Source organism: Ranitomeya variabilis, chromosome 2 (assembly GCF_051348905.1).
Source record: "Ranitomeya variabilis isolate aRanVar5 chromosome 2, aRanVar5.hap1, whole genome shotgun sequence".
Lineage (NCBI taxonomy): Eukaryota > Metazoa > Chordata > Amphibia > Anura > Dendrobatidae > Ranitomeya > Ranitomeya variabilis.
Genome location: NC_135233.1, coordinates 675708568 through 675728013, shown reverse-complemented (window position 1 = coordinate 675728013; position 19446 = coordinate 675708568). Strand labels below are relative to the sequence as shown.

Below are 19446 nucleotides of genomic sequence, written 5' to 3'. Positions count from 1 at the left end.
TGCTGCAGCTCTCTGGAGGTGGTCTGAGGATTGTCCTTGACTGATCTCACCATTCTTCTTCTCTGCCTTTCTGATGTTTTTCTTGGCCTGCCACTTCTGGCCTTAACAAGAACTGTACCTGTGTTCTTCCATTTCCTTACTATGTTCCTCACAGTGGAAATTAACAGGTTAAATCTCTGAGACAGCTTTTTGTATCCTTCCTCTGAACAACTATGTTAAATAATCTTTGTTTTCAGATCATTTGACAGTTGTTTTGAGGAGCCCATGATGCCACTCTTCAGATGAGATTCAAACAGGAGAACAACTTGCAAGTGGCCACTTTAAGTAGCGTTTCTCATGATTGCATACACCTGGCTATGAAGTTCAAAGCTCAATGAGGTTACAAAACCAAAAAAGTGATTTAGTAAGTCAGAAAAAAGTAGGTAGGAGTATTTAAAACAAGAAAATGATAAGGGTGCCCATACTTATGCACCTGTCAAATTTTGTTTGAATGCAGATTGCACATTTCCTGTTAGTACAATAAACCTCATTTCAAGGCAGAAACATTACTGTGTCCAACAGTTATTAGATATCTGAAACTGAAATAGCTGTTGCAAAAAAAACAATTTTTATAAAACATTAAGCTTAAGATTAATAGGGGTGTCCAAACTTTTTCATATAACTGTAATTTCTGTCCCCTTTGGGGCTCACAATCTGGATTCCCTATCAATGCGTCATTGTGTAATATCATTACATATGATATAATGTTTCAGCAAATTCAAATCTTTAACATTTAATATACACTTCTGAAAGTAAAAATAAATCTTTGGTGTAAACCTGCTTATTTTCTTCCTCCTTACAGTGTCCTTTTTTTTTTTATAACACAGGTCTCCAGTCAGGCGTGTCTTTGTTTGAATAACCTAGCTTCAAGTGGTAAGGGATTTTATGTGTTTATAAGTAACTATGAGCAAGACGTTCATTTATGCTTCGCCTTGAAGCTATTTGCAGGCTCTTATTTTTTTTATGACAAATGTGGACACCTGGAGTTTCAGCTGTTACTCTTATGTTGTGTTTTTTTTAATCTATATTACAGTGGTAATTTTATTTATTTTTTTTTTTTATGCAGCTGAAGTTCGGGCCCATCTCTTTAGTATGGACATCATGCCTTTAGTACTCACCCTTCTGAATTCTAACAATAAAGATGTCCGACAAGCTTCCGTCACTCTTCTTTGCACGTTGACCCATCCTCCGGGAGTTATGGTAGCTATATATATGCTGTCTGGTGCATTTCTTGTCTGCTCTGTGCTGCATGATGGATTTCCTAGATCACAAACATTCAGTTGTAACAGATGCCTCCAAGGTTGTTTTGAAAATATAACAAATAACATAGGATCAAAAACCTCACTAGAAAAGTAGGCCTCAGGTGCACATATCCTATATTGTGGCAGTTTAAAGGGACTGTTGACTGCAGACTTTTAGGCTATCTATGTGAATCTTCACATCGCATGTGCTGAGAAGATTTTCCAGTGCCTCGAGCACTGCTAGTATGTGATTTGCATACATGCGATCACATGCAGACTAGACGGGTACGCCCTCACTCAATGCAAGTGTATAGAGCGAGGCCGGACACAGTCTAGTCGAAATGTGGCCGGAACTATGCATATGGCATACTTGCAGTCACACAACCGCCCACTCATGATACCAGCAACGGAGAATACGCATACCGCAGTGATGTAAGGACTCACAAGTCTGCAGTCATATAAAGTGATTGAAGACTTGTAGCCTAAGGCTGGACAACCCTTTTAAGTGCTTGTGGTTCTGCATTACTGAACTTCTGGCACTCCATGTGTTACGGAATTGTGTCCTAGTGAGGCACAGTATTTAACCCTAACAGCATTACATATGCTTGTGTAATACTGCAAGCTGTGGAGCACACCATACAAGATGGATTAAAAAAAAAAAAAAAAAAACGTGTCTGAATCCAAAGGTTTAGTGAGGCCCCATGGAAGGCTACGGACTTTGTATTTCAGATTCCAGCAAAAAAACAAGAGCCTGCTATGTGCATACTCTGCATGTCAGCAGAAGCCGGACTGACTAAGAAGATAATGAGCTGAGCTTTACAGGGTGGAGGTGTAATTTTGCTTAGTGCAGACTGATGTGTTATCATGCTATCTGTGGTTATTCGTGCCATTTGGAGATGTCCGGATACCTTCATCCTCTGTTTTATCTGTTTTGCTCAGGATGTGTTGCTGTGTGAAAAAATCCTTCGACATTTGGCTATACTGATGCAGATGGAGAGAGCAAACCCTATGATTGTCATTCATGCAGCCTGCACTATCCAGAATCTAAGCCAATCGGAGAACATAAAGGTACGTTCTAGAAAATACCCCACTGGTCTCTGCATTAGTAATGGGTTTCAACACCTGTATAGAAAAGGTACCATGTTGGATTACCTTGGCTTGTTACATAATGTAATATAGAATGGTGTCAAACATGCTCAGGTTTGGATTGAATTTGCTTTTAAAGGGAATCTGTCACCCCTTGGGACATTTTTTACCTATTAATATGGGCACACAAAAACAGTCATACCTGTATGCTTCATATCTGCCGTCTTGTTGAGAAATCTTCTATTACTTGTTTATGGTAATGATGAATTCTTCTAAGTTCTGGGGTGTGCGGGGCCTGGAAGAAAACTCTACCTCCTGTGTTCATTACCATACCAGCCCCCTCCCATCAGCATTACATTTTGCTGTGACATGTGGAGGCCCCGGAATCCCGTACCTGTGCCCTGCAATAGTGCGATTACACATCACTTTTCCACTGTTTTATGGGCATTATGCTTCTTTGTTCTTCCGCTCAGGCGAGTCACAGCTACTTCCACTCCAGTAACCACCGGTATGTGCAGTGATAAGGTGTTCTTACCAGTCCCCACGCCCAGTGACTTGCCACGCAGGACAAGCCAATGCCCATAGAAGGGCAGAAAAGTGATGTGTAATAGTGCTATTGTAGGGTGTGTGATTCCGGAGTCACCACTACATGTCACAGTGCAGAGTGACGCTGATGGAGGGAGGGGGCTGATACGCTAATGAAGACTGGAGGCCGAGTTTTCTTCCAGACACCGCATGCCCCAGAGCCTGGAAGAACTCATTACCATTACAGAATAAAAGAGGATTTCTCCAAGAATACTGCTAAGAGGAATACACTTATGACTGGTTTTACCATTGCATCACCTGCATGCTCTTATTAAGTTCAAAAATGTCCCTGGATGTGACCGATTCCCTTTAAAGTCAATATGACAGCAAAATCAAACAAAACTGCATATAAGGGCATGAATGTCTCTGAATTGTAAATTTACCAACAGCCTTACATCTTTTCTCAGTAGATGGGTTCCCAATTAGTTATGCCTCATTTGAATATGACTGAAAATGCTAAAGTGCTATGGGTGTGACACAGTGGCGTAACTACAAAGTTATGGGCCCCGATGCGAACTTTCAAATGGGGCCCCCATACCAAAATGTATAGGTGAATTAGAAATGGCGACACACAAATGTCATCTGCATTAGTAATACAAGCACCATTACAGAATTAGTCGTGGGCTGGGTATGTGTATGGCTGTAATATGTGTTATGTGGCTATGGGGGATCATTATGGGATGGCCGCACCCAGCCGGAAATCTGCATCCCATAAATTGGTGCATGGGTCCCACACCTCTAAGCTCCTGCCCGCAGAGTACATGACATGTGTGCTCCATACCTCCCAACTTTTGAAGAAAAGAAAGAGGGACAAAGTTTGCGGCGCATGCAGCGGGTCGTGGCAAATTTTAGGCCACGCCTCTGACCACACCCATTTCACAACTAGTCACACCCAAATCCACGTCCCAACCTCACCCATTTAGCACTGCTGATCACACTGTTCCATAAACAATAATTATAAACAAAAAAATATGGACACACATGATGCTCCATACTGTATAATGGCCCCACGTGGTGCTCAATACTGTATAATGGCCACACATGATGCTCCATACTGTACAATGGCCCCACATGGTGCTCCATACTGTACAATGGCCCCACATGGTGCTCCATACTGTACAATGGCCCCACATGGTGCTCCATACTGTACAATGGCCCCACATGGTGCTCCATACTGTACAATGGCCACACATGGTGCTCCATACTGTACAATGGCCACACATGGTGCTCCATACTGTACAATGGCCACACATGGTGCTCCATACTGTACAATGGCCACACATGGTGCTCCATACTGTACAATGGCCACACATGGTGCTCCATACTGTACAATGGCCACACATGGTGCTCCATACTGTACAATGGCCACACATGGTGCTCCATACTGTACAATGGCCACACATGGTGCTCCATACTGTATAATGGCCACACATGGTGCTCCACACGGTACAATGGCCACACAGTGCTCCACACGGTACAATGGCCACACATAGCGCTCCATACTGTACAATGGCCACACATGATGCTCCATACTGTACAATGGCCACACATAGTGCTCTATACTGTACAATGGCCACACATGATGTTCCATACAGTACAATGGCCACACATGATATTGCCTACAGTATAATGGCCACACAGTTACTCCTACACACGCGGCTGAGCTCCGTACACCTTGCACATGCGGCTCCGCTCCGCTCAGTACACCTCGTACAAACGCGGCTCCGCTCCGTACACATGCGGCTCCGCTCCGTACACCTCGTACACACGCGGCTCTGCTACATCCACACAAACCCCTCCTCCAGCACGATGACAACCAGCACTGCACTACTGTCCTGCACTACACGGAAGCCCTTGATCATGTGACTCCGACTCCTCCCCTCCTGTGACCTCATCACAGGTGCTGTGCGCACAGAGCAGCTGCAGCCATAGTTGTGGTGTGCAGCTCTCTGCGGTGGAGGGGCTCTGCTGCGGGACAATGCAGTCCCACCCGTGATCGCGCATGCACTGAGAGAGTGCACGCGCTCCAGGGCCTGTAAAGAAGATTTATTTAAGGGGCCGGCGGCCCATTTTGTAGCTCAGAGTTCTTAGGGGCCCGCCCAGTCTGCTGGACTGGGCGTGCCCCTAAGCACTGCGGGCCCCGTCGCAATTGCGACCGCGGTAGTTACGCCCCTGGTGTGACAGAGCACTTTCTGAACCTTTGCTACCTGAGATTGTTTCCCCACCCAGCACCAGCCTCCTTAGCTTAAAGGAAAGGCGGCAGCAGCATAAGTAATTTGAAAGAGGGGGTGCACATGTCTAAGGGCTTGATCCATCAGTCCACAAATATGGAAAATGAGGCAGCACATCCAGTGAAATTAATCTTTGATTAATCCATGCAACATTTCAGCTCCAGTGAGAAGCTCATTGGAGTTGAATTGTGGCATGGGTTAATAAAAGGTTCATTACACTGGATGGGCTGCCCCATTCTCCATATTTGTGGCCTCGATAGTTTACAGTCTGATTTCCTTGCTTGGCACATGACATTACACAGACAGTATGGTATCAATCAGACTAGAGAGGCTGGGGAAGAGAAGGCATGGGGATAAACGAAAGCAGGAAAGCCAGTTTTAGTGGCTTAAGTAGGACTCGCTCAATGCTGGGCAGGTGGCAAAGGCTTATTGGTGAATATATGTTCACCGATCCCAAAGATTTGAACCTACAGTAGGTCGGTGAGATCAGCAAATTTATCCCAACTTTGGTTTTATTTGTGTGGAATTTCCCTGTGTCATTATATAACATAAGGGCATTCGTGTCGTCATCCATTTTTAGAATGTAACCATTTTTTTTTGTTTTTTTTGATTCTCTTCATGCTAGGTTATTGTGCAGAACCAGTGCTTTGAAGAGTTACTGATTGCACTTCTTGATCCAAACAATGAAGATGACTCGCTGCAGTATGTTGTATCCTGCCTTGCAGAGCTTACTAAATATAGTAGGTTTTTAGCTTTCTTACTTCACAAGAAAAATCCACACTTCTATTGAAAGATAGGACATGGATAAAGGATGAATGGTCTTCTAAATATTGGATTAGATCAAAAATAAAACTATAAATGGGGAACAAAGCTAATTTAGCTAGCAAAGATTATTTTGCTATGGCTGCAAAAACAACTGCAGGGAACACAGCCTTAGGGTATGTGCACACGTTGTGGATTCCATTGCAGATTTTTCTGTGCAGATTTCACCTGTGTTTTTACACCTGTGGATTCCTATTAAGGAATAGGTGTAAAATGCTGCGGAATCCGCGCAAAGAATTGACATGCTGCAGAAAATAATCCGCAATGTTTCCGCGTGGTATTTTCCACAGTATGTGCACTGCGGATTTGGTTTTCCATAGGTTAACATGGTACTGTAATCAGCTTGGAAAACTGCTACAGGGCCAAATCTGCAACATGTGCATATATCCTTAAAGGGGAACTGTCTTATGAAGTGTTTTATAGCATATCTACATATGCCAATAGGGGTAAGCACCATGATCATTGATTTTATGGCTCTTTAGAAATAAAATATTATTATTACTATATTGAGCCAGCATATTCCACAGCACTTTACATTTTAGAGGGAAGTTGTACAGACAATAAAAGATATTACATCATAATAATCACATAAATCAACAGATACCAAGAGGAGTGAGGGCCCTGCTTGCACGCTTACCATCTATGAGGAAATAGGGGGGGCACAAAAGGTGGATGGTAACAGTTGCTTTCATTGTACAGTCCGGACATCAATGTAATAAATAGGGTGTTCATGTAATGCTGCATGATCCGGTCACCGGTCAGTGTGTGCACAGCACAGAGGGCTATTAAATGCAAAAGGGTGTAAGGACAGATGATACAAGGGTCCTGGTTTTGAAGAACATTTTTTATTGGCAACACAGGGATAGTTCGACAAATTATGTTGAGGCGGTTGGCCAGTCTGAAAATATGCGTTTTTAGGCCATGCTTAAAACTGTGGGTGTTGGGGATTAATCGAACTGTCCTGGGTAGTGCATTCCAAAGAATTGGCGCAGCACACGACAAGTCTTGAAGATGGGAGCGGGAGGTTCAGATTCTCTTTTTGGAAGTTCTTCTTTAACGCTCAGATTCTTCTACAAATGTGAAAACCCCTTTTGTTAAATTTGGTGACTGGCAATGTTGAAATATAGCTTTACTTTGAACTTACACGAGAATATACAATTATCTTGCTGATATGTTATAATACAATTTTATTAAAACTCCACTTAGTTGTGGAAAGCATTGCAGTTACCAGGGTACTTGCGGTTCAAGTCTATGTAATTGTCACTGATATAAATCTGAAGCAGGATATTGGGGAAGCTGCAGGAAATGTGGTTATTGCTATAAAGAATATACGGGTATAGTTGTGAGCTCTTTTCTGTAGAGGACATGTATGATATAGTTCTTTGTTTGTAGTAGGCTAATGGAGTGATTTCCTATTTTTCTGTTTCCTTTTAGATTATTCCTACAAAAACCAAAAATGTAACCAATACCAATTAGTCTAAAAATTAAATATAAAATTTTTTTATTAACTCCTTAACGGCTGCCGGTACGCCTTTTAACGGTGGCAGGTAAGGGTATACCTCAGCGCCACTTTTTTAACGGCGCTGAGAAATAAGTGTATAGCACCCCCCAGCATCGGAATTTCTCTGTGGTCTCGGGTACTGGGGGTAGTTGAGACCCTAGAGAACATGATTCAGGTTGGTTTTTACTGACCCCAGTGTTGTGAACACTAGTGATGAGCGAATATACTCGTTACTCGAGATTTCTCGAGCATGCTCGGGGGTCCTCCGAGTATTTTTTAGTGCTCGGAGATTTAGTTTTCATTGCCGCAGCTGAATGATTTACATCTGTTAGCCAACATAAGTACGTGTGGGGATTCCCTAGCAACCAGGCAACCCCCACATGTACTTATGCTGGCTAACAGACGTAAATCATTCAGCTGCGGCACTAAAAACTAAATCTCCAAACACTAAAAAAATACTGAGGATCCCCGAGCATGCTCGAGAAATCTTGAGTAACGAGTATATTCGCTCATCACTAGTGATCGCACATCAGAGGAGAGAGAGAATTGGGTGGGTTCCACTGTTTAGGTACATCAGGTGGTCTCCAAACACGACATGGCGCAACCATTGATTCCAGCCAATTTTGCATTCAAAAAGTCAAACTGTGCTCCCTTCCTTCTGAGCCCTGCCATGCACCCAAACAGTGGCTTAGCCCCCATTTATGGGGTATCTGTGTACTCAGGAGAAAATGGACCACAACATTTTTTGTGCAATTTCTCCTGATACCCCAGTGAAAATAAAAAAAATTAGCTTCCAAAATAATTTTTTTGTGAAAAAAGCAAAATGTTCATTTTTTTTTTTCCTTCCACATTGCTTTCGTTATCGTGAAACATTTGAAGGGTTAATAAACTTCTTGAATGTGGCTTTGACCACCTTGAGGGGTGCAGTTTTTAGAATGGTGTAACTTTTGGGTATTTTTTTTTGTTATTTTGTTACATTAACCCTCAAACTCACTTCAAATGTGAGGCGGTCCCTATAAAAAAAAAAAATAAAAAAAAATGGTTTTGTAGATTTTGTTGGAAAAGTGAGAAATCGCCAGACAACTTTTAACGTCCTAACAAAAAAAAAAATAAAATTGTTTCCAAAATTGTACTGATGTTGACATGTGGGAAATGTAATGTATTAACTGTTTTGTGTGACACCACTCTCTGATTTAAGGGTACAAAATTTGGATTTTGAAAAGGTCTGCAAAAGTGAAATTCTGAAAGCGTGGACGTTGCCTTACTTTTCAATTGAATATAACAAATCTCAATCTTGTGTAAGGTCGGGAGGGCAGCTGACAGGACACAGTAACACACCTACAATCTGAGTAATAGGTGTACACTTATTAAGGAGTCATCATTGGTCTTTTTTTTTTTTCTACCCTCCAGATATTACACGGGAGCAGTTGAGAAAAAGGAAGAAAGAAGCAATTCTCAAGCACCTGGTGGGGATGGCAGTGGACCTGGAAAACCAAGAACTCTCCTTTCAAGCTGCCAGTGTTCTCAATCATCTGTCTCACTCCGGTAATGTACTTAGAAGAAAACGTAATTGTATCCAACATAATGATCTTTCTTATCAATATCTCACATGCAAAGCAGCTGAAAATGTACAAAACAGCATCACATAATGTATTACCAGCGGCAGGAAATTATGATTGATACAAAGATGCATGTACAGGTCCTTCTCAAAAAATTAGCATATAGTGTTAAATTTCATTATTTACCATAATGTAATGATTACAATTAAACTTTCATATACTATAGATTCATTATCCACCAACTGAAATTTGTCAGGTCTTTTATTGTTTTAATACTGATGATTTTGGCATACAACTCCTGATAACCCAAAAAACCTGTCTCAATAAATTAGCATATCAAGAAAAGGTTCTCTAAATGACCTATTACCCTAATCTTCTGAATCAACTAATTAACTCTAAACACATGCAAAAGATACCCGAGGCTTTTAAAAACTCCCTGCCTGGTTCATTACTCAAAACCCCCATCATGGGTAAGACTAGCGACCTGACAGATGTCAAGAAGGCCATCATTGACACCCTCAAGCAAGAGGGTAAGACCCAGAAAGAAATTTCTCAACAAATAGGCTGTTCCCAGAGTGCTGTATCAAGGCACCTCAATGGTAAGTCTGTTGGAAGGAAACAATGTGGCAGAAAACGCTGTACAACGAGAAGAGGTGACCGGAACCTGAGGAAGCAGTGGACTGAGTCTGGTGTGGAAACATCCAGAGCCACCGTGCACAGGCGTGTACAGGAAATGGGCTACAGGTGCCGCATTCCCCAGGTAAAGCCACTTTTGAACCATAAACAGCGGCAGAAGCGCCTGACCTGGGCTACAGAGAAGCAGCACTGGACTGTTGCTAAGTGGTCCCAAGTACTTTTTTCTGATGAAAGCAAATTTTGCATGTCATTTGGAAATCAAGGTGCCAGAGTCTGGAGGAAGACTGGGGAGAAGGAAATGCCAAAATGCCTGAAGTCCAGTGTCAAGTACCCACAGTCAGTGATGGTGTGGGGTGCCATGTCAGCTGCTGGTGTTGGTCCACTGTGTTTCATCAAGGGCAGGGTCAATGCAGCTAGCTATCAGGAGATTTTGGAGCACTTCATGCTTCCATCGGCTGAAATGCTTTATGGAGATGAAGATTTCATTTTTCAGCACGACCTGGCACCTGCTCACAGTGCCAAAACCACTGGTAAATGGTTTACTGACCATGGTATTACTGTGCTCAATTGGCCTGCCAACTCTCCTGACCTGAACCCCATAGAGAATCTGTGGGATATTGTGAAGAGAAAGTTGAGAGACGCAAGACCCAACACTCTGGATGAGCTTAAGGCCGCTATTGAAGCATCCTGGGCCTCCATAACATCTCAGCAGTGTCACAGGCTGATTGCCTCCATGCCACGCCGCATTGAAGCAGTCATTTCTGCCAAAGGATTCCCGACCAAGTATTGAGTGCATAACTGAACATTATTATTTGATGGTTTTTTTGTTTGGTATTAAAAAACACTTATTTGATTGGTCGGGTGAAATATGCTAATTTATTGAGACAGGTTTTTTGGGTTATCAGGAGTTGTATGCCAAAATCATCAGTATTAAAACAATAAAAGACCTGACAAATTTCAGTTGGTGGATAATGAATCTATAGTATATGAAAGTTTAATTGTAATCATTACATTATGGTAAATAATGAAATTTAACACTATATGCTAATTTTTTGAGAAGGACCTGTATATCAGCCAAATGTATAGCTGGATTCACCCTTTACCCATGCAGGTCACATGTTGACCAAGGATCTAACACAGACGTCAGAAATTCAATGCATGAATTTTTAAATTTTCCATTTTATTTTTTTATGATGCTTAGCTCCGATCAGGCATGACCTTGTGAATATTCTCCTTGGCATTTAATGATAATTCATTATCTAAATTTTCTATCAATTGTACTTCCTGCTAACCAGAAACCTGAAATGACAAACAAAAGATTTCATTGTGGTATAACACAACCATTATTTTGGCCAGTGAATGTACGCGAGACGAGTTTATATACTTTCTGCCCTTCCTCAGTGTTGTGCAGTTGCTGAATCTATACAGAAATCTTTTATTGTGTTTATCCTTTCATAAAATATACAGAAATATCATAAGCAGGTGATCACATCTGTGCTATAACAGAACCATCACAATCTATTTATCCAGCTCAGTGACTGTATGGAATTAACCTGTTACAAGTGTTGGGGTCCATAATAAATGTGTTTTTATGATTTTTTTTTGTTATCTGTAAGTTAGGTAACCATAGTCTTTTAAGTCTCCCCTTAGCCACATGACCACACTCCTTTGATAGTCTTAGAATATAGACTTGGATCTTCTTACCAAAACTAAGAGATAGTCAGCTACAATACTTAGTTGGAAAAATATTGATTATTTTGACTTTCTTATATAGAAAACAACGTAGCAGATATGAAACTATTTATGAAGGAACTCCAAGCCTACCTCATGAGTTACCTCAGTCACCCAGAGCTGAGATTTCAGCAGATGGGCATTGCCACCCTGAGCTCTTTAAGTGAAGGTATGTTCTACTTTGTCTGCTTTCTATATGTGGTTTGCAGTTAAATGGAGAGGCTTTACTGTGATGTTTTTCATTGGTATTACTAACTAGTGCTGACTGCTATGGCCCACCATGATCCCAAGAATCGTGGCTCTGTAGAGCCCCGGCTGAATAGAGCGGTGGTTGATCATGCACACTACGTTCCTGTCACTTTTAATAGGAGGCACGAAGATCTGCTGAACGCTGTGCTCAGTTGATCTATGGCTCTCGTTAATATGGTGCCTCAGTGCGTATGATCGACTGCTGCTCCGTGTAACTGGGGCCTTGCAGGAGTCCCTGTTCTTGGAATCACTAGGGACTTTCAACAATTTAAAAGTTATCCTTTTTGAGGAGGGCACAAAAGTATTGTCAGGTGCGTTTTTGTGCCCGCCTCAAAGTCTGACACTGCTGAAAAATGAGATGAGACAGCGCAAAGTGACTCAGTCGGTTTCATTTAAGTCAATGGCCTCTTCAGCAGATTCGCCTGAATAATTTTTTTCAGTCTTTCAGACAAAGGCTGCAACAGAGCCACTGATAGCGGATGTGATGTGAAGCCGGCCTAATGCTTATCTTCCAATTCAGTAAGGCCATGTGCACACGTTCAGTATTTTTCGCGTTTTTTTCGCTATAAAAACGCGAAAATAACGCGAACATATGCCTCCTATTATTTATTTAATGTATTCTGCATTTCTAGTGCAAATGTTGCATTTTTTTTCCTCGAAAAAATCGCATCGCGGAAAAAAAAGCAACATGTTCATTAAATTTGCGGAATTGCGGGGATTCCGCACACCTAGGAATGCATTGATCTACTTACTTTCTGCATGTGGCTGTGCCCACCATGCAGGAAGTAAGCAGATTATGTGCGGTTAGTACCCAGGGTGGAGGAGAGGAGACTCTCCTCCACGGACTGGGCACCATATAATTGGTAAAAAAAACAGAATTAAAATAAAAAAGTGATACTCACCCTCTGATGGCCCCCGGAGTCTTCCCGCCTCAGCGGTGCATGCTGCCGCTTCCGTTCCTATAAATGGTGTGTGTGAAGGACCTGCGATGACGTCGCAGTCTTGTGATTGGTCACGTGACCGCGACGTCATCGAAGGTCCTGCACACACCATCTATAGGAACGGACGCCGCTGAGGAGATCGGCTGTCTGCAGGTGAGTATAACCATTTTTTTTATTTTTTTTATTATTTTTAAACATTCTATCTTTTACTATTGATGCTGCATGGGCAGCATCTATAGTAAAAAGTTGGTCACACTTGTCAAACACTATGTTTGACAAGTGTGACCAACCTGTCAGTCAGTTTTCCAAGCGATGCTACAGATCGCTTGGAAAATGCTAGCATTCTGCAAGCTAATTTCGCTTGCAAAATGCGAAAAAAACGGGGAAAAAATGCAAAAAAAAAATGCGGATTTCTTGCAGAAAATTTCCGGTTTTCTTCAGGAAATTTCTGCAAGAAATCCTGACGTGTGCACATACCCTAAGGCCATGTTCACACAGTGCGTTTTTTACCGCGGAACCGCGGCGGTTTTGCCGCTGCGGTTCCGCAGCTGTTTTCCATGCAGGGTACAGTACACTGTACCCTATGGAAAACAGGACACACTGTGCACATGGTCCGGAAATTTAAAAAAAAAGCCGTGCTGAATAGCTCCCGGAAAAAAGAAGGAGCATGTCAATTCTTCTTCCTGAACCGCAGCGGTTCTGCACCCATAGACCTCCATTGTGAGGTCAAAATCGCAGTAAAACCCGCAGATCAAAAATATATCTGCGGGTTTTACTGCGGTTTGTTGTGCAGAACCGCTGCAGCCGGAAGTGCGGGGAAGCCGGCGGAAGTGCGGGGCCGGAAGTGCGTGGGCGGAGAGACATGGAGGCATACCGGCGCATGGGGATCGTGTCGGCCGTTTGATTGATTTGGTATGTGTGTCTGTGTGTGTGTCTGTGTGTGTGTGTGTATGTGTATGTGTGTGTGTATGCGTGTGTGTGTGTGTGTGTCCCCATGCGACGCTAGTGCCACCATTGTGCTAAGTCGCCGTATGGACTACTACTCCCATCCGGTATTAGGATGGGAGAGTTGTCCCTGTGTCCGGCGACTTAGCACAATGGTAAAGTTACACCAAACACCTACACACAATACACATACATGACACACAGTACAGTACATACAACACATAACACAGTATATACTCACCAACAGCACACTTGTAGGCGAAGCCCTCGATCCTCCAGGAAAAAATCGCAAAATAATAAACCAAATCCATACTCCCTGTCCGCAGAATCCATAAAACGAGTGTCCCACGCCGATCGGCTGCTCTCCGGCGATACACTGCCAGGAGCGAAGCTCCTAGCAGTGTGTCGCGTACTGTTCCGGAGTTCAATGACTCCGGCGTCTCGGTTAACAGCAGTACAGCTGCGTTGAACTTTCCCACGCAGCACTGCCGTTAAGCGAGAGTGCCGGGGTCAATGACCGCCGGTAAACTCGCTCGCGCATGCGCAGTGACACACCGACAGGAACTATGGCTCCTGTCAGTGTGTTGCTGCATCCGTGGAGAGCAGACATATCTCTGGATGTGTCTGTTCTCCATGGAAAATCTTCGTGGGATACGTGGCACGTGTCACTTATACGTGATACGTGTCACTTAAATACGTGGCACGTGGCACTGAAATACGTGGCACTGAAATACGTGATACGTGGCACGTGGCACTTAAATACGTGGCACGTGGCACTTAAATACGTGGCACGTGGCACTGAAATATGTGGCACGTGGCACTTAAATACGTGGCACTGAAATACGTGGCACGTGGCACTGAAATACGTGGCACGTGGCACTTAAATATGTGGCACGTGGCACTTAAATACGTGGCACTGAAATACGTGATACGTGGCACGTGGCACTGAAATACGTGGCACGTGGCACTGAAATATGTGGCACGTGGCACTTAAATACGTGGCATGTGGCACTGAAATACGTGGCACGTGGCACTTAAATATGTGGCACGTGGCACTTAAATACGTGGCACGTGGCACTGATACGTGGCACTTAAATACGTGGCACGTGGCACTAAAATACGTGGCACGTGGCACTTAAATACGTGATACGTGGCACTTAAATATGTGGCACGTGGCACTTAAATACGTGGCACGTGGCACTGATACGTGGCACTTAAATACGTGGCACTTAAATACGTGATACGTGGCACTGAAATACGTGGCACTGAAATACGTGGCACTGAAATACGTGGCACGTGGCACTTAAATACGTGGCACTTAAATACGTGGCACGTGGCACTGAAATACGTGGCACTTAGGCTATGTTCACATTTGCGTTGTGCGCCGCAGCGTCGGCGCCGCAACACACAACGCAAAGTAAAACGCAGCAAAACGCATGCACAACGCTGCGTTTTGCGCCGCATGCGTCCTTTTTTTGATTGATTTTGGACGCAGCAAAAATGCAACTTGCTGCGTCCTCTGCGCCCGGATGCGTGCGCTGCAGTGACGCATGCGGCGCAAAACGCGGAGCGCTGTCATTCAAAACACGTCCACTCATTTTGGTGTTTAGTCCCAAAATGGAGGATGGAAGAAGAAAAGGGTTGGCCAAGGAAATGACAATTTCTTTTTTTTTTTTCCCCCACTGCAGTTAAAGCTTTATTTGTGTCAAACACAGACAATTTGCAGAGAAAACTGCATACAAAACGCACCAAAAAACGCACCAAAAACGCACCAAAAACGCACCTGCGTTTTCTGCAGAGACCTGCAGATTCAGTCAGGAAAAAAAAAGGATGGAAATCCTGAACGTGTGAACATAGCCTAAATCTCCAGAAACTTTATATCTGATCTTGCAGCTATTTATTATGCCCTATGTAAAGTTTAGGATAATACAGCGAATTGTGTGTAGTTCTAGTCACCACAACAGCGTCAAAATCTGTGAAAAGAATATATAAGCCACTGTTCAAGTGTGGTGTATGCTTGAGTAAGCACGCCACATTAGTCTATGGGGTTGTTCGCATCTCTGGGATTGGAGTAAGATTTGTGATGAAGCACAAAGTTGCACACCACTATGCGGCCCACCTCATCCTTTAGGAGGCTTGAGTCTCTTAATGAAAAGGCCTCCTCAGCAGGGTCTGCAAGAGGATCTTGATGAATTGCCCCTATATCTCCAAAGCAACAGACTGCAGAATCAGACTTCTCAGGGGTTTTGTAGTCACACAGAAGTAGAAGTAATTTAACAGGGTGACAGTTTCTTGAATGGAAACACATCTGATTAGAAAAAATGCTGCATTATGCATTCTCAGAATCTCCGCACCAAAAAGTGCAATGGTGGCATCAAACTTACAGCAATGAAGTGGGAATAGGAGAAAAACATTATGCAGCAGATGAGATTGTGATCAATTGTAAAGCTACACAACTAAAGCAATATGTCTCATGCATCTAATTATTTCAGCGAAGCAGTAACCTTGCTACACACAACCAAGGGCCATGTTTTATTTTCTAAACAGATTTGTATAATATAACAGTTTTCCTGTTAAGTTGTTTTTGCCCTCTTTTCAGATCCTGACTTCTCTCTGGCCATCAACCAAAGTCCGTTAAAAGAACAGCTTGAGGGAATTCGTCAGCAGACGGAGGAGACCCAAGCTCTACTCAAACTGACCATCGTTCAGACAGAGAACTTGAACCTGAATCAGTAATAAGTGACTATTACTTATCATTTGTTTACATTGTCCAGACTCGTGAGGTGGTCAGCAATGAGCCCCATTTTCTGTGTAGTGTTTGTTTTACTTTTCCAGATAGGGAAGATATTTAGTGATGTGGTTCTTGATTGTCAGCGTGTCCCCATTAACAGTAAGCGTTAATCTTGTATTTGCAGAACACAAACCCTCCTTTTGCACCTGCTGGTGCACATTCCTACAAGACAACATATCCACTTTAAGGTGCAATTCCACTCAAAATAAACAGATTTTCTAGGATTTGAATCTAGGGTCTCTTGTCACGAGCTCGTCACTTGTCCTGAGGAAGAGTCTGCATTTGTTGTTCATGTATATTTAATTGAGCTAGAATGACATAAGAGTGCTGTTGTTTCTAGGAGAAAAAAAACCTTTCCAAGACTAGTTTCAAACTGACTGTCTCTAAAGATACAGCAGGTTTTAGGATCAAACTGTAAGGCATTGATTAGTTGGTTAAAAGTGGATTTCTACCTTGACTGCATCTTCCAACCACATCACAATCTTCCTTTTTTATTTATTATTCTCTTTAGTGGACTCTTTTAGAAATAGATTTTATGTTTTACATTTTGTGTTTTTATACTTTTTATTACTTTGCATTTATTCCTATTGTATGACAACATTAAATATTGATCTGGTTATAATGTGAACTTGTGGAAAAATTTTAACAAGTAATAAAATATTAAAATGGAAAGTTGTCGTGTCTTTTGAACCTTGCGTCTACACTGTTCTTTTTGGGAAATGCAAAATACGATGCCGTGCCAACACAGAGAAATGAACGATACAGTTAAAGTCAAATGTAAAATGACTTCTAACAGATTTATTAATTAATGACATGCTACATAGAGTAAAAGAAGTAAAAACTACGTGATTTTAGCATTAAATATAATGTCTATGTACATGAAGAAAAAGACAAACATAAGCCAAACCAAATTCAGTTCTATGACACTGTGTATAAAAAGTGAACCCAATTTTCTTTTTACATTTATTCCATCATTGTGACATAACCCCAATTTATTGTAACATTAAATTTCAGTTTCTCTTAAATAGTGTACAAACCCTGTAGCCAAAGTAGTGTTCTAGCTAGAGGTGCCCATATCTGGTGCTCGGATGCCATCCTAGGCCCGTTCTGTGCAATGGGCAAACTCGGTCCTACGATTTATCCTCAACATCCAGTAATAGGGACATCAGAGCTAAAAATTTAGAATAGTTCACCCGACTTAACGCTTCATAATTTAAACAAGTTACTGTGAATTAGTTTTAAAAGTGCACATTTATAGACCTTAAGCAAACAAAATAGCAACATTCATATGAGAAAATGTGGGTGAAGAGACACCGTAACCAACAAATAAAAATGAAGATAAATTACTAATAGTCCAATATTCTCTTTTGCTCTGAAACGAGCAAAGTTATACTAATTCCTTCTTCCTCCAAACCCATAAATGTATAGACTCTTCCATTTGTGTATAAGAATTTAGTAAGGCAAAGAAACATCTATAGTCAAGCATACATAATTACAATATATAGATATATTTTTTCATCTTTTAGACTTTTGTTATTGTACAACAAATATTCAAGTATGGTAAAATCAGGTATAATTTACTTTGGACAATGGATCAATTAACAATAAAAAATGGCTAAAATCATAGTAAATACTAAATTTGTCATTTTAGTTATTATTTTTAAAGAAACCAAGAAAAGAACCAACCTATGAGATGAATAATTACATTTCAGAGAACCTGATACAGTAGCCTATACATTAAAGCCCCTTTAAATGGAGTTCTCAGCAATAATATTTAAACCAACTGGTTTAAATGACACCACTCCCTAGCCCTACATGTAGAGCTAAGAGGGTATTTTCAAGTATTAAACATATACAGTGTAAAAGATTATCAGGTTAAACAATTACGTTTAAAACTGGACAGTCCCCCCCCCCAAAAAAAAAAAAGTCCCACAATGCACCGGGATGCTACCATGTTTTCTTCCTTGCAGGTAGGTAAAGACTTCAGAATACAATCTGTGCAAGAAGCAGCATTTTAGGGAAAAAAAAGCCGTTCGACGCACTCGACAAAAGCTCCTGTCCTTGTTCCCACAGAGAAGCAGTCTGTTAGCTGGTAAGAGGAAAAGTTTTCCTTCAGAGTAAGAAATATCCCAAAAATTCAAAAACCAAAAAAAACTCCAAAAACGTAATTTTCAGATGAATCCTTGGGGCTTTAAGGTTGATCCCTAAATGTCATTTTGGGGTGTTCAGATCAGATGACCTCTGGGGATAAAAACAGAATATATGAGTAATGAGATCACACCAAGAACGATTCAAAAACTTGGAGAGTGTGTGTATATATATTATACATAATTTTTTTTTCCAACCATTGCTATTATGATCCACCAGATATTGTGCAACAATCTTTTTTTCCTCCTAAAATGACAAGGGTATTGTAAAAAAAAAAAAACACTTTATGGAGCCAACGACGAGGCCTTTGGCTTTATCCTGAGCACCATTTTACATTGCAATAGCACAAATGCCATGATAAAATCCCATCAAACTCGTTACTTCTCTCTAGGTCGCAGGATTCACAATGCGGAGCTATGGAAAGTGTCTCATGGAGTGTCTACACTGTATAACTGCGTTAGCAATCAAAATGCCTCTCTGAAATAATGAGAACATTGGTCAATTGGTAATTTTCTAGTGAAATGACCTATTAAGAGGAATGAGAATTTTGGATAATAATGTAATAGCATTGTGTCCAGTAATGTTCCATACTGATACTTGGAGGAATATGGTGTTATACATTGGATTTAGAAGTACGTGAGTATGACCATGAACCATGCAGAAGATCAGTGGTGCCTATATATTCAGCATTTGCTCCATATAGACCCACAAATGTGAAAGACCGTCCCCTGCAGAGCCAGCAGAGATGCTACAGAATAAAACCAAGAAATGTGAACTACAGGCAGCCATTACAGGAGCGGTAACATTACTATGGTGCTGCTGGTTGTTACAGTTGCGATAATGGCAACTGCATACTTTTTATGTACATTAAAAAAGATAACCTTCTTTAAGAGGCTTTAAAATTCGTTTTTAACGTACGTTTTTTTTAAATATTCGTCTCC

At 41.7% G+C, this 19446-nt stretch overlaps 2 protein-coding genes across 10 annotated transcripts in view; one reads left to right on the top strand and one right to left on the bottom strand.

The window, feature by feature from the left end:
* Positions 1–17029, top strand: part of LOC143807593 (uncharacterized) — a 57644-nt gene extending 40615 nt beyond the window's left edge. The window contains exons 8-14 of the mRNA XM_077289301.1: positions 867–912; positions 1106–1239; positions 2220–2348; positions 5808–5922; positions 8916–9050; positions 11475–11600; positions 16166–17029. Of these exons, the coding sequence (XP_077145416.1) occupies positions 867–912; positions 1106–1239; positions 2220–2348; positions 5808–5922; positions 8916–9050; positions 11475–11600; positions 16166–16302 (822 nt within the window). The 3' untranslated portion in view covers positions 16303–17029. The remainder of the gene's footprint in view (positions 1–866; positions 913–1105; positions 1240–2219; positions 2349–5807; positions 5923–8915; positions 9051–11474; positions 11601–16165) is intronic.
* Positions 17030–17135: 106 nt separating this feature from the next.
* MAP7 (microtubule associated protein 7) overlaps positions 17136–19446 on the bottom strand; it is a 186019-nt gene continuing 183708 nt past the window's right edge. For all 9 annotated transcript variants that reach the window (XM_077289294.1, XM_077289296.1, XM_077289300.1 and 6 more), the window contains one exon: positions 17136–18598. In XM_077289294.1, coding sequence (XP_077145409.1) covers positions 18588–18598 — 11 coding nt within the window. In that variant the 3' untranslated portion in view covers positions 17136–18587. The remainder of the gene's footprint in view (positions 18599–19446) is intronic.